General features: G+C 45.9%; 1 protein-coding gene across 4 annotated transcripts; it reads right to left on the bottom strand.

The window, feature by feature from the left end:
* Positions 1–1,210: 1,210 nt before the first annotated feature.
* On the bottom strand, positions 1,211–19,602 carry CHRNA4 (cholinergic receptor nicotinic alpha 4 subunit). 4 transcript variants are annotated; one of them, XM_062008899.1, is made up of 6 exons: positions 19,542–19,602; positions 18,192–18,343; positions 15,597–15,641; positions 15,394–15,503; positions 7,166–8,540; positions 1,211–1,336 (listed from the first exon to the last, which is right to left on the bottom strand). In XM_062008899.1, the coding sequence occupies exons 1-6, from the start codon at positions 19,600–19,602 to the stop codon at positions 1,211–1,213; spliced, it is 1,869 nt and encodes a 622-aa protein (XP_061864883.1). The 4 variants fall into 4 exon arrangements, with proteins under 4 accessions (XP_061864883.1, XP_061864885.1, XP_061864886.1 ...); XM_062008901.1 differs by lacking the exon at positions 19,542–19,602 and having other exon boundaries at positions 7,166–7,330; positions 7,619–8,540; positions 18,192–18,314; XM_062008902.1 differs by lacking the exon at positions 19,542–19,602 and having other exon boundaries at positions 7,166–7,385; positions 7,752–8,540; positions 18,192–18,314.
* Positions 19,603–21,240: the final 1,638 nt, after the last annotated feature.

The following is a 21,240-nucleotide window of genomic DNA, read 5'->3' as shown; positions in this document are numbered from 1 at the left end:
TATTTTTAGACTATGTCTGGCTTTCCTTGCACTCTGTGGTAAAATGTTTGTAAGCTCTTCTGCCTGTGAAACATCTGAAGTAAACAGGGAGATGCTGGGCTGGGTCCTGCTGGGCTGTTCCCACCTGGCACTCAGCAATCAGCCATGAAGATGGGAAAGGTGGGTTTGTGAGTATTAAAGTGAGGAGATGCTGAGCTGGATGGTCTAATGGTCTGTTCCAGTATGGTCACTGTGCTGTGGTTGTATACAGAGAACAGGCAGAATCTGTGTATGACAGGGCTCCAGCAACCCTCCCACCATCTGGCCATGGTGTCTGTCCCTTCCTTCTTTCTGCAGGTCCCAAAGCAAGGAAAGATGAGCACAAAGCTTGGTTTAGTTTGGAGAGAGCTGGGAAAGGCACAGCTGCTGAAACAGCTGGCCAAATATAAGGCCACAATACATGTCATTACTGCAAAGGCCAGTCTGAATTCCCAAGCATGGCTCTGTGTCCTGCTCAGGTTTTCCCACTAAAGTGCAACCAGCTCAGTCTGAACCCCAACCCCAAAGGTCCCTTTGTTTGGGTGATCCTCACCCAGCTGTGGTCTCCATGGCTTCTCAAAGGCACTGGCCAATGTCAACCTGTCAATATAAAGACTGAAACTACTGTGTTAGTGACCACTATTCATCCCAAAGGGACTGAGCTGCCCCAAGCAAGTTTCTCAGCCTTTCCAGTCTGGCTTGATCATCTGCCCACAGACTTACACCCTGCACAGGTATCCCAAAGCTGGAGCTTTATTTATAAAATGACTCACACAAGGACACACAGTCCTGAACCACTTCAGCTTGACAGGGCAAAAGTTACTAAGACCACACTGAGACCTTTGAAGACAACTGGAGATAATTTGCCAGGGGCTGGTTTGTAGATGCAAAGCCTCTTTATGTGCTGCTTTAGGGAAGAAGCTCGTGTTCTTACATTGCTGAGTACATGCCAATGAATGCCACCATGCTATGTACAGACTTTAATAAGAACTTTTCCCCTAAATTAGATGGAGGAGGTGAAAATGGCTTGGCCAAATGATATGACCTTGGGAAGTATTCGCAGAGAGCTCAGGAGCAACTCAAGCACGGACACACAGGAGATTATTCAAAGGGCTGTCTCTGTTTCTCTGCTCCTTCCAGGTAAGCTAAAATCCATGGGGAAGGATATACTTTCTTCCTTCTGGGGCTATATTTAGATCATTCCTGCCAGCCAGGGTGGGAGGAAGAGACCGACAGTTCCCAGCAAGCACACGATGATGAACATCCAGAGGAAGATCCTGTCAATGACCATTGCAACGTACTTCCAGTCTTCCTTCACCTGGGAACACAGAGGTGAAAGGCTCATTAGCAATGCTCACTAGGCAGTAAAACTTAGCAAGACTGTTAGTGCTTTATTCTAAAATAGGCTATTTCCCTTTCAGTTCAGAGGTGGGAGGGGAAGGTTTTGCTTGCAGTTTGTGCTCCTCTGTGATGGCAAAGATTTCTTCTATCAATTGCTGGCATGGGGGGGATGGATTCCCAGACTGTGTGGGTTGCAAACCCTGTTCACAGCTCCCCAGAGATGACATATGCCTGTGGATAATTCAGCTCGTCTGCACACTCACTATCTCATTTTCCACAAGCAACAGCTGTAATTGGGTGTGTAAATGAGGTTTGGATTCAAGCTGGGGAAGCTGAGGTGGAGGGAAAAGAAATTACTCATTTCCCCATGATCATAAACAGATTTGTTTACAGATTAACAAAGCCAAACTCTTTCTGCAAAGGGATTTACAGCTTTGGGTGAGTAAGCAGTGAAAATGAACCAGAAATGGTCTTTGTCATCCCACTTTTCCCCCACTTTTGTCTTGCTGTGGGAAGATTTTCCAGCAATTCCTCTCTGGGGAGGTCTAGCACTTATTAATACCATCAGGCAAGAGTTGGAAATGGCTGTTTCCCTAAGAAACCACAAACATATGAAAGCCTCTTTTATTACATTGCTATTATTAACTTCTTTCCCAGGAAGAGGCCTGATCAGGTGGCAAGGTTTTATTTGATATGGCTGTACCCATTATCTTTTCCTACAATATACCACTTGGTGATTGATAGACCCAGGGGCTGGAATCTGGCACACTGCCTTGCTCTGGAGGGGAAACATCTCATGGTGGGGGTTGGAAGGGCCCTGCAGAGCTGCCCCAGCCCCAGCCCCTGCTAAAGCAGATTCCCCTGGCTCAGGGGGCACAGGGACGTGTCCAGGTGGGTTTGGGAACCTCCTGAGAAGGAGCCTCCACACCCTCCCTGGGCAGCCTGGGCCAGGGCTCCCTCACCTCAGCACCAAAGGAGTTCCTCCTGTGCCAGTGGAATATTCTGTGTTCCAGCCTGTGGCCATTACCCCTCCTCCTGTCACTGGACATGACAGAAAAATGGCCCCATCCTCTCACCACCTGCCCTTTAGGTATTTATCAGCATTGCTAAAAGCATCCCCTCAGCCTTCTCTTCTACAGGCTGAACAGGTCTCCCAGCCTGAGGAGACAGCAAAGCCAAGGCTGTGCTTGTCTGTGACCCTGAGCAAAGCCAAGAGTGGCTTCACAGTACCCAGAGCTGCTATGTGCACTGGGCTGTGGCACGAGTGGAAAACACAGTACAGGAAGAATGTGAATGTAATGGTACAGGCCCTTTCAGAAACAGATCCTAAGCTTGTTTTAAACAGAGAGAATCATAGATATCAGCCCCAAGCAATAGTTGTGAGTGAAAATAGGACTTAGAGGGGACCTGGCTTGATTTTTGTGGTGTTTTGGGTTTTATTTAAGGATTTTCTGATTATGCTGAATAATCATTTTGATAAGAGAGGCAACACAAACAGCCCTGAAAGAGGCATCTGCAGCAGGTGGGTTTTTCACAGGTACAGAGGCAACTCCAGGTCCTAAAATATATCTGTCAAGCACCAAACAAACAAGCTCTGAGGACAACAGAGTGACTCTGCAAGCTCACCTTGAGTCTTTCTCTTCATCAGTTATGGTACTTAACCACTACATTTCATCCTGTCTTATCTTATCTTGTGGATGATACAGGGAGATCACAACGTGCCTGAGAGAATGCACAATGCTGCCTTCCCTTCCCTGGCCAATGTTGTGGCAATGTATTGAGCTAAGAGAATGATTCTTTGCAGGTAAGATGATGTGAGCATTTAGATCATTTTGGCATGCTGAACCTTTCATAAACTGATCATCAATCTTCCAGTGTATTTGTAAAGGACCTGTCCTCAGTCTGTGCCTCAACACAAGCAACGTTCAGCTGAAGCAATGATGTCAGCAAAGTGAGCTCTTGAACTTTATCTCTCATTATTTCCACATGGGCTGCTTGGTGAGGATTTTAAATCAGCTGCTGCTGCTCCCTGGCTGAGTAGGCAGCTTTGTAAATTGGCAGATGAGGCACACATGGGGCAGCATATCATATCTACCCATAATTCGTTCCCTGAACAAAGCATCTCCAGTTTCAGGAATACCCTTTAAAAACAGCACCAACTTGAGCAAGTCTTGACTATTCAAGAGGCAAAGGTAAGCAAACAGAGGTTCATCCTTGTTACTCTCTTGGGAGAAACCACTTTGGTTTATGATTGTACACACCCATCTATAATTAGGGTGAGTAAAAGAAATAGTGGCCTTTGAAACCAAAAGGGATTCTCTCATCCCAAGGGTGAGGGCTCAAGGGCTAACTCCATCACTTTCAGAGGGCTGGAATGAGTGATGCTTAAAATTCCTCGTGAGAAGGGCAGCTAAGCAGGCTTTGGATGATTGTGTTTATGGGATTAGTGTCTCATGATGTAACCAATGTGTAAAGAAAATCTGAAATGTGCTGGCTGCTGTCTGGCTGGAAAGCTGGATTGAACAAATAGTGCCTCAAAATGGGCTTTGCTGAGTAAAACTAAGTGCTAGAGCACACATAGAAAAGAAAACAGGTGAGTTCCTCATTCAGAAAAGAAGGGGGAGAGTGGGAGATGAGGAAAGAATTGGGAAGTTCAACAGAAGTTTGCCTTCCAATGCATCAATGCAGCAGCCCAGCTTGAAAATGATGGCTGAGATGTCTGCAAAATCAATAGCCAGCTTCAGAGTGAGAGCACAGAAGGGTGACATTGGAAATAAGGGGAGAGGCAGTGAAAAAAAGAGAAGAAAATAACATTGGCTGGACTTTTTGCTTTGTGTTTTGCCAGCACTGTGGCATTTCCCTGGGCTCCAGCACCTCACGTGGAGCAGGGGCCTCTCTGACCACATCTCTGCCAACAGCTGCCAGCCCAACTCCTGAGCTGTATTTTGATTAGTTTTTAAGAAGCTCACTCTATTTTTGGGAAAGGATCAGGGGCAGGAACCAGCTGCCTCTCCCAGCCCCAAATCCCCCAAAAGTGAGGGAGTCTCCAGTTCTTCCCTGGTCTATCTCTCCTTGCAGGTCTGAGCAGTGCCAGCAGAGCATCCTGCCCCAGGAGGAGGGTTGAGAGGAGGGTTGAGATGCCTTGGTGACCTCTGGTTCCCAAGCCCCAGAGCCTGTGACACAGCTTAGAGCAGTCCTGAGGGGTTTTATTGTACTTTGTTAAAAATAAACCGGTGAGATTATCCCATGTTTCCCCCCTCCCTTCCCTCAACCACATCCTCTCCCATTTCATTTTTAAGCTGTTTTCAAAGCCTTTTGATTACAGGAGGCTGGAGCTGCACACAGGCATGAGGACAACAAGGCTTTCCAGCCCCTGCTGATGGTGTCTGGCTGTTTTGCCTCGTGTGTTACATGCGACTTGTTTTTGCTTCTCAGTCTGTAATTAACTCCTAAAGGCATTTCCATCAGATGCTGGGACAATTCAGCCCTGCACTTTGCCCACTGCACCCCTGTGCTTGGGTTGTTTGCAGATATCTTTAGGTATCTTTTGGTAACAAGCAACTGCCTCTTGCATTTCCCATTCTCTCTTTGCTGAGGCACTTAATTAAATGAGCTGTTTACTTTTAATTTAGAAGCACTGCCCCTGTGGCAATGGTGCTTTAGAGAAAAAAAACTTCAAAAGCAGTTGTGTTCTCGTTCTGGGAAGGTGGATGGCTCTGAAAATATTACCAAAGAGCCAGCCAATTGTGTCTCAGGGGCTTCAGCTGCATCAGAGACGTCTGCTGATGGATTTATTGAAGACTTCCATGAAGAAATGCCACAATTTGAGTTTTAGATGAAAGTGAATGTGTGAGTGCTGATTTTTTTCCTCCCAATTAATTCTCATTTTGTTAGATCAGTTCTGCTCCTTACAGGACACTTCAATTCCAGACAATCAGGTTTCCTTCTTAGTTGTCGTTTCCATCTGGTGAAACAAAACCTGTCCTTCCCCTCTTGGCATTAGTTGGATTCAGAAAAGGAAAACAATAGATAGCAATATATCATCAATCAGACTGGGGGCAGAAATTATTCCCCCAGATCTGAAAACCTGACCCCTCCCTCCACATGTCAACCACAGCTGCTGTGAAAGAGCAGAAATCTATGGGCAGGGTTGCAGGGTCTTGCTGGTGCATCAGTGGTCCTGGGGTTGACCCTTCTCTGCTCATTGCTGGGTGTTTTCCTGATGCCTTTGCTCACAACCTGCCTGGCAGATAAGTCTGGTCAGAGCCCTCAAAACTCATCCTTTTCTTCTGCTTTTGATACTTCATGCTATCAAGAGCTTTCTCCTCGGGGGGGGGAAGAGTAGCTGAAGGTACAGGAAGAAAACTCCTGGTTTCTGAAGACTGTTTTCATTTCAAGGAAAGAAAGTTGTAGTCATGGGTTAAAAGGAAAGAACCCAAGATAATAATTGACTCTATTCTTGATGATATCACCAAGCTTAGCAGAAAGAGGATCAGATGAAATGGAAAGTATTATTGGTGTAATATTCTTTCATTTGCATCAGGGGGAAACAGGTGAGTTAAAACCAACTGACTTGCAGGGGTTTACTTGTGATTATTGCTGGGAGGAGACAGCAGAGTTTAATTGCTGCACTCCTAATGCCTGGCAAAGAGTGCTGTGCTGTCAGCTAATGAAGATGGGGATTCACAGCCCATCTCTGCAACAGATTTGTTCCATGTCCTTGAACAGGTCACCTCATCTCTGTATTTTGTGTGTCACTCCACAACACAAGGAATAAACAGTTGCTTCCTCAAAGGGATGCTGTGAAGTGAAATATATCAAAGAACAGAGGCCTCTCAAACTGTGGCACCAAAAAGGGACAGCAGCACTTAATCCTTTGTTGCTGCTGCTAAGTGCTCAGTGCTGTGAAAAATGCAAATATAAAGGGACTCTTCATGCCCAGAAAGTCTTGCACAAACCCACTGTGATCTGCACTGGCTAAACCTTGAGAGAATCAAACTGTAAGCACAGCTGGAAAAGTACCTTTTGCTGACAGATCCCTCAAGGAAAAGCTAGGTAAGACTTTTCTTTAGCGAGAACATCAGCTTTGGGTTATTTTGTGGCTTCCTTTGCCATGGCCATAATTAGCTAGCACAGGGTGTGCATTGCCTTGCAGGGGAAGGGCTGCAAGTGGTGTGAAAGAACGTGGCATTTGGATGTGCACCACTACCTCCATCAAAAGACATTCTTTCAGCCTCTACTTCCCTTCTCTATTTGTAGCCATATTTAGTAGTAAGTGTGAAGTTTGTGTGTCTACCCCTCTTCCTGCACTGAGCCAGCAGCTCCACTGGAAGTCCACTGCTGTGGAATCTCATCCCACAGAGCCAAACACAACCCTGTGATGTCCCCACGCTACCAGTGCTGCCCACATCTACAACCTGTTTTGGGAGTTTGCTTTCATAAGCTCAGGAGGAGAGACAATGCTTAACAAAGAACAGACAGTGTGGGTTCCCTGTCTGTCAGAGGCTTCTCTATAAGAGGATACCTGCTACACATCCACTGCATGACTGCTCTTTGGGTGTCTTACAGTATGAACTGCTTCCTTCCTGCCTAACAACTTCACTCTTGTTTTCTGCTGGAAAACAACTCTTGTTTTCTTTCTAGAGCAAGCCTGAGCATTATCTGGTTGTGATATCCCCTTGGCCCACGTGCCTGCCAAGACCCCGAGGCCAAACACTCCATCTGTCCCTACAGAAGGTGGTGGGGTTTCCTTAGCAGGTAAGTTTTTGCCTTGCTCAAGGAGAGCAGGCTGAGTTAGCACACTTACTGAGAAATCAGCATCCTCTGCTCGCAGGTGGTCTGCAATGTAGTGAACCCCTTCCACTGCCAGCTTCAGGGCTGGGGACATCAACACAAGGTGCTGCTCCTTGGTGCTGTGAGTCTTGCTCCCCTGAGCTGGAGCGCCTGCTGCCTTTTTGCATTTACACTTGCACTGAGGGGCTTTATGGTGAGGCTGCTCTTCATTTAGGTGGCACCTCTGGGATGCTGGGGAGCCAGTGGATTGGCCATTGGTCTGGGAAGAGTCTTCTTGCAGGTAGCAATACTGGATGCTCCGGGACCTACAGCGGATACTTCCTTCCTCTGCTTTATTAGGGCTGTACATCTGCTGAACGCTTAGTGATCTGCCTTTCAAGGTGGAGGTGGTCTGGGTGTCACTCAAGGGGTGACCTGAGGGTTGTGGAGAGGAGCAGGTGACCTGTACAGGCTCTGGGTGCAGCACAGAGTACTGCCCAGAAGGGGACTTGCAGATAGGTTGAGGCTTGGCTGGTTCCTCGAGGCGAGCACAGAAGGAAGATGTGGGTGATGGTTCATTGCTCTGGGGGCTGGGGGAAGATGAGGTAGTGAAGTTGGGTTCCACATCGATCTCAGACCAAAGCCTTGAGGTATTGGTTATTTTGTGCATGGATTCAATGAGCTTCTTGCAATTGTCTTTCACTGCAGAGGGACGTTTCATGAAGAGGAGGCGTGGGACTATGTCAAGGAAGATCCTCCTCACCCAGTCAGGCATCGTGTGGGTCCGTGGGGAACGATGGTGCACGTTGAGCACAAAGACAGTGATGATGATGGACAAGGTAACAAATATCATGGTGAAGAGAAGATACTCCCCAATCAGAGGGATGACCAAGGAGGTAGATGGGATAATCTCTGTGATGAGCAGCAGGAACACAGTGAGGGACAGCAGCACGGAGATACACAAGGTTATCTTCTCTCCACACTCAGAGGGCAGATAGAAGACCAGGACAGTCAGGCAGGAGATCAGCAGGCAGGGGATGATCAGATTGATTGTGTAGAACAGTGGCAGTCTCCGGATAATGAAGGAATAAGTTATATCAGGGTAGATCTCTGTGCAGCATTCATATTTCTTGCTGTTGTAATTGCCCACAGCGTTGATGATAACCCATTCCCCACTCTCCCAGTAGTCCAGCTGGTCCACATGACTGTGCATGCTCACCAAGTCTATCTTGGCTTTGTCATAGGTCCAGGAGCCAAACTTCATTGTGCAGTTTTGCTGGTCAAAGGGGAAGAAGGTTACATCGATGCTGCAGGAGCTTTTATAGATAGCAGGTGGCATCCATTTAATTCTCCCATCATAGAAGAGGTGGGCCTTGGTCAAGTGGGTGACTGCAAAGTCACCATCAGCACTGAGGAGAGAGAAAAGATTAAAAAAAGGCTAAAGCATCTCTGGGACATCTCAACTCTGTTAAAGAAATAGGATAGGTAGTGCCTGGCTTTCAAAAACACACTCAGGCACCTGAGAGATGCAAGAGGCACATCATGAGCAAACACTGGATCCATCCACTCTGTCCAGTGGGTTTTGAACTCTTATGGTTTATGCAAAGACTTGCCTTTGCATGCAAATGTCAGCCCTCACCTTGAGGTGAATGTACACAAGTTTTCCCCAAAGTTGTCCCATTAATGCCCTGGAAAGAGCTGAGTTTGCTTTGGAGAGGTGGGAGGAAGCACTATCAGGTGTTGTGGCTGAGGGTTCTGAGGAATTAGTTGGTGCCAGATGCTATAAATGACAGAGTGTTGGGTAACCATTCAGGCTCTTACATGAAGAACAGCAAGAATGTTCTAGTAAAAAGAATAATGGAAGTTAATCTCTGTGTTTGTCTTGCACTGTGAAGCCAGAGAGAGACATGAAACAGGCACAGCAAGTGACAGTCCAGTGTTTGCTGTTCTTGGTGGATTTCTTTCTGCATGTTGATAGGAATTAGGAATGCAGTTCTGCAGTTACTGAGATCTCTGAGGCGTGATTAAATCTTTCATTAATGGAGCAATATGTTTATAATTGGTCTCACATTACAGGAAATGGATAATGAGCATCCACTGGTGTTTTCCTTCTGAGGTAAAGGAATGCATAAATGGCTGGGTAAACAACACAAGGTGTGTGTTGGAAAAGGGCATGAAACTCTTGCTTAAAACTCATCCAGGAACAATTATAATTCATGTAATTGTGTTTTGTTCCCAGGAATGTCTTGCCTGGCAGGTTTGCAGTCTCTGCATGACTAGCCACACACCTCTCTCCTGCAAGACGAGACGTACCCAGTGTGATGCTGCAGGTCTCGTGTGTCAATTCTTTGCATAAACAATCTGCTGCTTTGATGAGGGACACATTTTTAATTGCTTGCTTAACAAACCCAGTCTCACTCTGATTCCTTTTCAGCTCACACATCGTTACAAATAACACTGGTACTGCCTTCCAAGCTGGATGTTGCCTTCAGTGCTATGGCAAGAGTGAAGACAGCAGCAGGATAGCTTCTTGCCTTTGAGAGTCAGCTAATGGCTTTGAGGAGTCATCAAACACCTTTGGACTGTCCTGCTTCTCCCTCACCCAACAGGGCTGTGAATTAAATTCCTGACTTTACTGGGCATGTTTGAATTTCTCATTGCAGTTCAATGTAGAGATATTTGATCAACTTGTAAGCAGAGTAAATCAACCATGCTGTTGTACATAGACTATACCCAAGCTATCACATGCAATGTTCACAGTTGTCTCAAACCTTTCATGCATACACACATTTTTGTGTCCTTCCCCAGGCTTACCACCCACACTGGACCTTCAAACATATGCTTCCTGGCTTGGAAGCTAGTCTTGCTGGCAACCTGCCTGTGCAGGGTGAACCTAGAGAGGTGTTTTCATCCTGGATGAGGCTTTCATTCTGCCCCTTGTGACAGGAGAGAGGGAGCAAACACAGTCACCGGGCTGTTGATGGTCTTCCAAACCCTTTTCCCAATCGCCTCCGAGGGATGAAGTTGAGACAACTGACTGCAACTGACATCTGTAGATAAGAGACTGGGGAAACCCTGTTTTCTGTGGGAAAACCCATTCTGTCCAAGTTGTGCTGACTGCATAACATGAGTATTTCCTTAGGAAGGTGGGGGATCTGTTACAGTGGGACAGAGAAGATCTGCAGTCATTTCTTTATAGTGGTAGCACATGCTCATGTTGTTGTCTAGACCACTGTGTTGTGACAGTTGTCACAAAGAACTATTTGCAAGAGGGAGAGAGTGCAAGGTAAAACATCACAAGAAGAATTTGAGCAGATAACCAGGCTCTCCTGATTACTCTGACCTGACAGCTCTAAAACCTGTCAGTAACAGAATACTGGAGCTGTTATTTTTCTTCATGCCAAATACAATAGTGAACAGCAATAAAAGGAGAAGGACAGTTGCTTATTTTTTTGCCAATGGAAATAGCACTGCTAGGCTCTGCAGCCTTGGATTTCCCTTTCTGCAGATAAAAGCTGCTCTTCTAAAATCATCTAAGTTTCTAAGGGTTCAAGAATGGCATTGGTTTACTGGCAGCCATCAACCCTGCCTCATTAACAAGCTTTGCTGCTGGAGAATCTCTCTGTTTTTTTGGGAGGGGAGCAGTTGCTCTTTTCCCTGCAGTTGGGACAGACATCATCTCCCCAGATTCAATGTTTTCAGAATGTATGGAAATGAGGCACACATCTATTTTAATTTCTGATGATGCAATTTACATCCAAACAGAGCTTTAAAAGTCTGAAAATTAGCTATGTACATACATGGATATAGCTGGAACGGCCTCATTCAAACCATTCTTGGTCCAACAGCAGTAACCAAGAGAAAAAATGGTTAAGACCCCTTTAAAGAATGGATCCTGCACCCTTTTGGTGCACATGAAAGAAATGCCTGTGTGGCATTCAGATCAAAGTACTCTCCAAAGGCAAAGCAGAGAATGTTTTGTTGAACAGCTGTTTTGTGCTGCCAAAATGATGACTATAAATGCACAGGTTGGAAGGGACCTCTGGAGATTGTCTAGTCCAATCTCACTGCTTGAAGCAGACTCAGCTGTGAGAAGAGCAGGACCTTGTCCAGCTGGGTTTTAAATATCTCCAAGATCTTGGCAACTTGGGTACAAAACGTCTTGGGTACATAGATGAAGGCATCTCTGCAGCTTTTGCTTGCTTCAGATGTTTAGGAACCACTGGTAACTGATATCTTGATTGCTCCTCAGCAAAACAGACATCTGTGGCAGAAATGGCTGTGCTACCCAAGGAAATAAGCACAAATTTCCCTGAAAGCTCTATCAGTGCTTAACTCATGCATTTTGCTTCAATTCTTCCCTTTGCCAAGCATCCTCATCAGCACTTTGGAGGCAAAACTCTGTCTCTGTCCTTAGCATAATGGCAGGAGTCCCTGGATGCCAACTCAGCAACAGCCCAGGAGACACATCCCTCTTATAGATTTCTGTATTACTGGACAGAGCTTGGCAGTAAACCTCAAAGGCATCTAATGATCTGATTCCTCTCCAGAAACACAGCCATTTCAGACATCCTTCATCCAACAGCAGCAGCCAAGAAAAAAATTGCAGTTTCAAGCCTCCTTTGAAGAATGTTCCCTGCACCCTTTTGGTACAACTTAAAGAGATGCTTAACATGGAGAGCTTAAGTGTGATTCAGTGATTATGGGCCTATTGGAAGTCTAACCAGGTGCAAAATAACAAGGTCTGTGCAAGTACACACACACATATAAAGGAAAATGTCAAGTGTTTCCAATCTTTTAAAGGTCAGACTAGGGCACCTTGTGGTATTTCTCCTCCAAAGAAGTTTTGGGATGAGTCAGAAAACCAATGTTACTCTGTTAAGTCTCACTGGTTGCAATATCAGAGGATAATTCAAAGGAACAGGATGTTATAATGTAGTTCAGAGGGACTCCTTGCTTTCTCCTGATCTCCACAAGCTGCATGCCAGATGACCTTCTAACCCAGCCCACTAATGGTTGGTGTTGAGGTGAATTCCTCAAGATAGTTCCTGCTCCTGACTACTCAGTTTGTGTTTCAATTCCCTCCACGTTTTAGCTTGTCTTTTGTTCTTGTTCATGACCATGGGGGCTAAGGCAGAGATTACTTTCTGGAACAACTGATGTCAGAAAATCCTGAGAAAAGAGAAAAGTTCAGAAGATACTGAGAAAAGAGAAAAGTCTGAAAGTTCCCAGTAGTTTCTTCCCAGATTTCACCACCATCAGGCCTCAGAAAACAAATGCCACAATGCTATTATGAACGTCCAGGTGAAAACCAACCAGCTAAGCTCACATTCTGAGTTCCCTGCTCATCCATTAGTTTACATATGCAAAGGAACACTAAACATTAAATATACAAAGGAAAAAAAGATGTGCTTGAAGTCCTCTCATGAATGGGAAAAATAATTCAATGCAGAGGATTAGATAATTCATTTATAAATGATTTGGTGGTGTCTGAAGATCCTTTACAGCCTCAGACAAAGAACAGCTGGTCTTCTTGGCAGAGAAGAGGCTTTGTCTCTTCACTATTAACTCATATTCTGTTATACATATGTTTTGTCACATCTAATGGAAACTACTTACAGAGTCTTGGAATTTATCTCATCAAGCCTGAAAATTCAACAGCATATTCATTTCCCTGTAGGATATTAATTTGGTTTAAGGTTCCTTATGGATGTTGACAACTACATAAACTCTCTAGGCCAAAGCAGCACTTTACTGATTTAATTTGAGCCTCCAGAGTGGATAAATGGAATGTTTTGACCATAATGAGCTTTGATATGAGAATAACCTCACAACAAAGGAGTAGATTTCCTTCAAATCTCAATGTCCTGTCCAGGAAAGTCTGTTTTCCACAGGATACCATCCCAAATAAAAATACCATACTTCTGCCAGAGCATGTGCTAAGCAATAAACAGCTCACATTAAAAAGCCTGAACAGTGTAAAAGGCCAATGTGGCCACTCTCCTCTCTTCATCACAGTCTGTTCCCAGAATCACTTGCATCTGCTTTAAATTTCCTCTGAACAATATAGATACATATTTAAAGGACATGTATCTTTGTAAAATAGGAGAGGAAATCCCTGTTAATATCAGCCATGAGGCTCTGCAAAGCCTTTCTCTCTGAAACATTTCTATCTGAGAAGCCCACAAGCAGAAACACTTGTTATGCAGTTGGTGAGCTACCTTGCATGCACTGCATTTGCCTTGCAACCCCTAAAAACCACAAAACCTTACAGAGGAGTGCAGCTAAGACCTTGCCTGCAGCTTCAGATGTGAAGTTAGGTAGAAGAGAGGGGCATATCCCAAAGCAGAAAACAGTTTCTATAAGCCTATATGAAAGAGTATGGGCAAATATAGCTGTAAAGAATTAGTGGAAAACCATTACTGAGTGGCTAATGGTTGGTGCCTACACCATGTTTAATTCATGGATTAAGTAAGCAATTAAAAATGCATGATAGACTCATGACAACTATCAGAGGAATGTATGATTATTAATGCTAAGTATGGATAAATGGAGAGAAATGGCTTGGGTTTAGGTAGCTGGGGCACTAAGATCTCCCATTCCTGGCAGCAGGTCATGGGTACAGTTAGACTTAGAGAATACACTTCCTATTTGCCCTGAGAGACTCACACCCAGAAGAGGATAAGGAAAACATTCTGGAATGGCTGCTGTGGTGACAGTGAACAAGGAGAGGAGGGCAGAGAGGCAGAGCATGTAGGGGCAGAATCCAAAGGCTGCCCAGCTCAGAGGTCTGGGTGCCCATTGATGTCTGGGGGCTGCTTTAGCATGAAGTCCCAAAATGTCTACAGCACAAATGCATGGACCATGTTCATCAACTGTGGTGAGCATGAGGAGCCAAGGGAGTAGACACAGATGACACATCAGGTTCTGTGTATTAGGAGCTCCACAATGGGTGGTTCGAAGCACAAAGCTCCCATAGACAATGGAGATCTGTGTAGCACTGTGTCCTTTGGCACTATGGCCCACCACAACAACCATCAGAATGATAATCCTCACTGTTGTCATTAATTAAGTGATGAGAAGGTCAAGGCCATTCATATTTTTCCAGTGCAAGCTGTGAACACTTTTCTTGGCTGCAACGTGGGGCACTTGTATCGTACCTCCCAATGCTCAGAGTGTGTCCCTGTAGCACAGGAAGGTCCAAGTGCCAATGAATTACTAATTTCCATCAGTCTAATCTCTGAAAGAAGACAGACTATGTGCTGGGTGAGGGTGCAATGTTCTCCAAGAGACTTACAATCACTCCAGTGCTAATCAGAGAGAAGCTAGTGGGAAACATAACAATTCCCATAATCTCCAAAGCTCACAATCCTCCTTCAGATTCCCTCTTTAACCATTTTTGGGGTTTCTTTCAAAAAAAAAAAGAAACCTAAAATCATATCAAACTAAAACCAGGCACCTGCCTATTAAACATGAGCATGGCTTCTGCTCTGAGCGGGTTTTTTCTGACCGTTAGCCACGTACAAAGATGGTTTTGTTTGATTCTTGCAGCAAGTGTTTTCTCTGCAGCCTGTGCTGAGAAGGGAGACTGGGATATCTGACATCCTAGGAGACTGGAGAGCTCTGGTATGATAAGCCAAAGAGAAAACAACCTTGGCACTTGGACAGTCTTTCTAAGAATATCAACAGGCTCCAAAGGAAAGGAAGAAAACAACCAGCTGCCTCCTGGGAAATGTCCACACAACAGACAGATTTCAAGCATTCAGGATCAGGAATAAATATTCATTTAAGAAGAATTCTAAACTGGTATTGGCCTGACCTGAAACCTGTATTTGTAGACACACAAGACTGACATGTTTCAGCATATTTTCCTTGTTTAAGCCCACTCTCAGTAATTGGCTTTTCCAGTTGATGGGGATGAATTAGGGGAGAACCTCTCAGTGAAACAAAATGGAAGAGGACTGAAAGCCTAAATCCATCCTAATTGTGTATCTGACATGTGAAGATGAAACAATACCTGGCATCCCCCCAACATAACTCATTAACTATCCAGAGGAAGGACCATTAGGAGAGCAAAGCCCTTGTGATGGGTTAGTTAATGTCATTTAAGGCACTTCTGGGACAGGCATTATGAGAATCTACACAGAATTCAACCACAAAGAACAAAACTGGGAGGAAAAATTGCAAGAAGCATCTTAACACAATGGGCAGAGAAAGTTTACAAGAATGGGTTTGCCCTGTGGCCACGGTGCTCACACTCACTTGTTGTAGAGGACGATATCTGGCCTCCAGATGAGCTCCGAGGGGATCCGGATGGACGTGACGTTTTCATACTCTTGAGGGTCCCAGCGCAGCTTGTAGTCGTGCCACTCCTGCCAAAAAACGAGGCAGTATCAGAGCTGGGAGGGTTCAGATCATAAAACTAGAAAGGGACATGGCAAAGCCACATATTCTGATGCACCCACCTGCTTCACCCACACGTTCGTGGTCATCATCTGGTTTTTCTCGTCCTGCAATGCAAGAGCAGACGTTGGTTACAGATGAAGTGGCCAAAGGACCTTGGAACGTTTCTCTTGATTGTACTTAATTTCTGTAATTACAAATAATCCCTGCAGTAAATGTAAGTACCATCCTGGGAAGAAAAAGCAGATGTTTCTGTCATTTAACGTGGGGCAGGGTGCAGCTGCCTGATACCACTGAACAGCTGAGGCTGCACTCAGCAATCTCAGCAGCAGACGGGCCTGAATTTATTGGGATTCTCCTCAGCACTGATGGATTCAGCCTAGGATGGTGAGGAGTTGGACTAGATGATCTCTAAAGGTCCCTTCCAACCCCTACCATTCTGTGATTCTCTGATGGCAGCAGGCAGTAGATATTGCTCCACAGCTTTGCTTCGACCTGAGCACCGAAGGGAGTGATGGATATATAGCTCCTCACTCACATGTGTTTGCTCAGCTTCACCTGCAAGTAGTGTTTAGTGCTTCTACTGTGATATATTGTGTGTGAGCACAGTCCTGGAAACATGAAGCTCAACAGTGTTTCTCCTCCTGCCAAATACATAAAGTGAGAGCACTCTGGACTGGGTTTTCTGTATAAACCCAAGCTGTCAGGTAGCCCTTAGCCAGCCTAGTGTATACCCACCCTGTCAGCTAGTAGATATTTTCCCAACTCCAAGTATAAATAGTATGAAAAGGCAGAAGTGTATATACCTACACTTTTAAATCATGTAAGGTAGATATGCCATCAATCAATAGCATCAATTTCTGCTTGCCTTGCACGCTTGTTACAACCCCTGTGTAAATAAGATGAATAATGTGAGGCAGAGGCTAGTGCTGGCCTGATTTAAGTGTCACACCAGAGTTCAGTGCTTATTTATGTGTCTGTTTCCTTTGTTTTCTGGGCTCAGAAAACCCTCAGCATGTCAGGGTGAGGTAAGGACACGTGGGGATGTCAAGTTCCACGCTGATTTTTGCTCCCCTGCCCCTAGCTTTTGTCATTTTGTCATCAGGAGCTGGGGGTTGAATATGGCTCTGATTTCTCTTTCAGACTTCTTGTCTTTGGGAGCTGAACATTGGCTCTAACAATTGCAGTGGGGCTGCACCCAAACAGTGTCACTGTTGGGAAGGAGGAGAGACAGCTGAGATGCCACAGAGGTGGCAGAGGGAGCCATCAGTCCCCAGCTACACAGACTGGGGCAAGAATGAGATCTCTCCTCCAGCCCCAGCATGGAACTGCCCTCTAGTTGCATTTCTAACCACTGACATGGCTTTAAGAAGATTAATTCTTCTTAAGTAAACTGTGGCAAGCACTATGAAGCAGGTGTATCGATCCCACCTCTTCCACAATTCAGCAGCTGCATAATGGAAAGTCTCTCTCATGCCTCCACATTTACTAATGTCTCATCTTTAGTCTTATCAATTATTCAGATGAGAACTGTACAACTTCAACATTAGCAACTGCCAACAGCCCTGGATGCCTCAGGCTGACGTAAGAGGAAGGAGGGGAATGGAAGACCATTTCTGTGCTGCAAAGCTGGAAAGCTGGTGGCTTGTACACAAGGAGATGCAACTCTCTAGCAACTAGTGTCTGATTGCTCACCTCACACATCATCTCTGTTTCCTCTGCCTCTCAAAACTCTTACCTGGAAGTACAAAATGTGGACAGTCACCTGTTGTGATTGTCTCAGTTGCATAATGCTTTGCATTATCAACCCCTTTTACTCTGCCACACAAATAGGGCAAAAAGTGATAGAAAGCCTCCAGAATGGAGTCTGATACTCATTCAAGAGATGTGCAACTACCAACACACTGTCCTGGGATGTGCTCTGTGCAAAGAGGGACAGGAGAGAGCAGCATAAGGGTGTAAGATCTGCACAAGCTATAAAGCCTGTGTGTGTGCTCAACATCTGCAGCCCTGCAGGGATCTCTGTTGGATTCAGCACTTGACCCCACCACACTGTGACAGAGCAATCCTTTAAATACCATTTCAGCCTGCCCCAGCCAGGAGTGCAAACCCCTCTGCTTTGTACACAGCAGATGCAGGTTGTACATATCTCACTTCCATTGGAGCAAACATTCAGAAACAATTTTCTTTTTAATATCAGCCAGATGAACTAAAACCCCTCAAAACTTACATTTGCAGAAAGGCCTTCAGGTAAACTGTCTTCCAGAGGTGTATAAACCCCTGTTCCTATTACTGTGTGTCAATTGTCTTAATAATTATGGCTCAAATCAGCTATTTGGGTTTGTTCCTTAACTAGGACTTTCTGGCATTTATACCAGTTGCTCCACTGTGATCAGACCCTCAGATAAGCTTAAGGAGTTTGGGAGTTTGCCTATAGTAAATGAGGAATAAAGGATGTACTTCAATGACCAGCTACCCACATGAGTCAGCCTCCATTCCAGCAGAGCTGTCTGCATGAAAACTCTCCTCTGCTGAGAGCAAAGTCTTCCCAACCCAACCCTGGATCAGCCAGTAAAACCCACATGCACCAAGAGCCTCTCCCTGAGCCCCAACCTCATTAATCTTGGCCACTTGTTGCACTGACAGGTTGCACTTACGACATCGATGAGCTGGGCGATGGACAAGCCGAAGCGGACGAGAACCACGTCGGAAATGTTGGCAACAGGACGGGACCACTTGTTGTAACCAGAGAAGAGTTTCTTCAGGAGACGTTCCTCTGCGTGGGCTCGAGTTTCCACATGGCCAAAGGCTGTGGGAAGGGCATTGGGCAGAGTGGTGTGAAACTCTGGAACCTTCTCTAGGGGGTAATCTGGCTAAACCCATCGATGGGCAAGTAGAGTCATGTGGGAAGCTGATGCCACCCTGGTGATTTGCCTCCCATCAGCCCAGGCATTGCCATGTATTTAGCACTCTGCTCTCTACCATGGCCAATTCCCAGTGCAAGGTGTCCATTGCAGGGCAGGATTGAGCTGCAAAAACTGGGGGCATCACTAAAACCATTTGAAAAACACCACGTGAGCCATTGTCCCCCGAGTCTGATTTTAATGGCCACCTTGCATCAAGTTTCCAGCACTGAAGTCTACAAGCAGGACAGAGGGGTGTTAGAAGGGCAAGACAAAAAGGGAAAAGCAGCCTCTTGCTGGGGAGGTAGGAATTGGGGATTTTACACATGAAAACTGGCATCAAACTTATCACCAAACCCGGACTGAAATTCAGCTCTTCAAGCTACCCTTCACAGCTGGTCCCTCACAAAAATGATGGTGAGGAAGAGGATGGGGGAAAGCACAAATGGGGTGACAACAGCACAGTTCCCCCCAGCTGTGACTTTAGAAGTTGGAGGCTGCGAGGTGCAGCCCTGACCCTGCACGTACACACTTCAGGAACAGGAGGTGCCTGTTGGTTATTAAAAATTAAAGGCACCCTTCTTGCAGGGAGCTGCCAGGGGAGCTGAGCTCCTGTGCCAGCTGCACGCAGACACAGCCCCAGCCATGGTGAGAGAGCCAGGGGCTCTCCCCCCACCCCTCGTGGAATATGGCTCCTACTTAGTGTTTAGCTGCCCTGGATTATACAAAGAGAAGCATTAGCTGAGCGCTGGCTGAGCTCTCCCCAGCCTGAGCTGTAGCCTGGAGACACATTAACACACTTTACCCGGGGAAAGAAAAACTCAGGCAAGAAGCAGGGTGCTGAGCCTGTATTCTCCATCCTGTCCCCTTCCCTACTGTGGCTTTAAGCCTTTCCCCATCATGCAGGCAGAGAATAGGAGCAGGGAATAAAAGCAAAGCATTGCCCAGCAGAGGCTGAGAGGGACCTGTAAGGATGGGGCAGGAGGATGCAGGAGTGAGGGCAATGCCTAACAGGGACTGGTTTTTGTGGCATGGCTTTGTGAGGGATGAGGGAGGAAAGAGCTAAACTGCTGAGAAGGGGTAGAAGGGATTTCTCCAACTTACCAGGGAAGATGCTGGCACACAGCAGCAGGAGGAGGTTTCCTTTAGACACGAGAAATACCATTGTGGAGCAGAGCTCAGGCTCTAGCACGCAGAGTCTCCCGTCAGGGCAACTTTTCCTCTCCGAGTCTCTGGATTCCTCAGCTTCATTCCCCTGAACTCCTTGTTCTGCCCCTCACCTGCCTCTGGGAAGAGAGAACAGCTTGTGGTTTGGTTGGTTTTTCTTTCCTCTTCTGTTTGTTTTTTCTTTCCTCTTCTGTTTGGTTTTTCTTTCCTCTTCTGACTGATTTCCAGCTCTTCCTCCCAGGGAGATGCTCTTCCCTGGGACACTGATGCACATCTATTTGCAAGAGAAGTGCAAGGGCTGCAGAAAGCTCCTGTAAAGAGACCTGAAAGGCTCAGCCTCCTCCTGAGCTCTCCTGCTTGCTCCTCTCTCCTTTCCTACGGGGCGGTTTGCCTGCTGGGTTTATTTGTTGCTGCTGCTGTTATCACCCTTCCCCCAGCCCTTTGGGTAGCCTTAGCTCAGATTTTGCTGCTCATGGGCCACCAATGCCCACACCAGCCCTCGGTGGAGCAGAGAGGGAGCTCAGTATGTTTGTATATTTAATGTAGTTAGACCTGCCCACCTCCTGCTTAGGAGGAGGAGAGAATCTGCGTGCTCCAGCGAACGGGCTGCAGGCAGCAAAAGTTTGAGCATGAGAAATAAAGGGAGAGATGCAGCCACCAGCTGCAGCCAGAGGTGAGGGCTAAGGGGCCATCTGGGACCCTTATTGCACCTGAAGCCCAAACAGTTCCTAATTAACAAAAGCTGTCTGTTTAATCTCGTCCAAATGGTTTTCAGAATCACTCTTGTAGACTAACAGGGTAATTAACCTGAGAGACAGTCCTGGCCTGGACGTGTAGCTTTGCTGTCAACAGTTATTGGGCTGATGAAGCTGCCCATGAGAACAGGGATGTGCTGTGCTTGGTGCTGTACAAACACAGTCTTAGGCTCTGCCCACAGGCAATATGCAAATCAAAGGGGAGACTGAGACCAGAGGTTACTTGAACAATCAATATACCTGGGTGTACCTTCAACACACCCCAAATAACTCTGCTGAGGTCATGAAGACTTTTTGTGAAGCAAAAGAGAATTCCTTGTGTTAGTAGAGAATTATCACTCCAGCCCTTCATCTCAGATCCTTGATTCCTCACACAGGAGGCAGGGTAGAGCCCTCTCCATTTCATTTTCAAGCTGGCTTTGACATTAACACAGTTGCATCCACATGGACTGCAAATGGATTTCTCTTTCAGGCAGAGGTGCTGTTGCCAGCTGCAAAAATTAATCAAAGCCTGTTTTAATAATGCTAGCTACATATTTTATGTATTATAATTGCCCTACTCCCAAAGCATCTCAAACATCTTGCAATAGAATAGATTGCTGGCTGAAAATGGGAAGGATTAAAGCCACTAGAGAAATTAGGTCTGTAGTGAGATTATAAATAACATCAGTTTAACACCAAACTCATTTTGTCTTTTCTTATCTCTTCTTCAACAGTTGTCAGCCTTTCAAATGACAAACCCCACCATTTTTTGCACTGGGTGTCTGGAGTCCTGCAGGGTGTTCCTGCCTTGCTTTGGGTGTCCTGACCCTCACTGCAGCACCTGAGTACCTGTGACATGCTATAAAAATCCAGGCTGCTCATTCCAGGGAACCATCCTG

This window comes from Colius striatus, chromosome 16, assembly GCF_028858725.1.
Source record: "Colius striatus isolate bColStr4 chromosome 16, bColStr4.1.hap1, whole genome shotgun sequence".
NCBI classification, from domain to species: Eukaryota; Metazoa; Chordata; class Aves; order Coliiformes; family Coliidae; genus Colius; species Colius striatus.
This window is presented reverse-complemented; position numbering and strand designations above follow the sequence as displayed.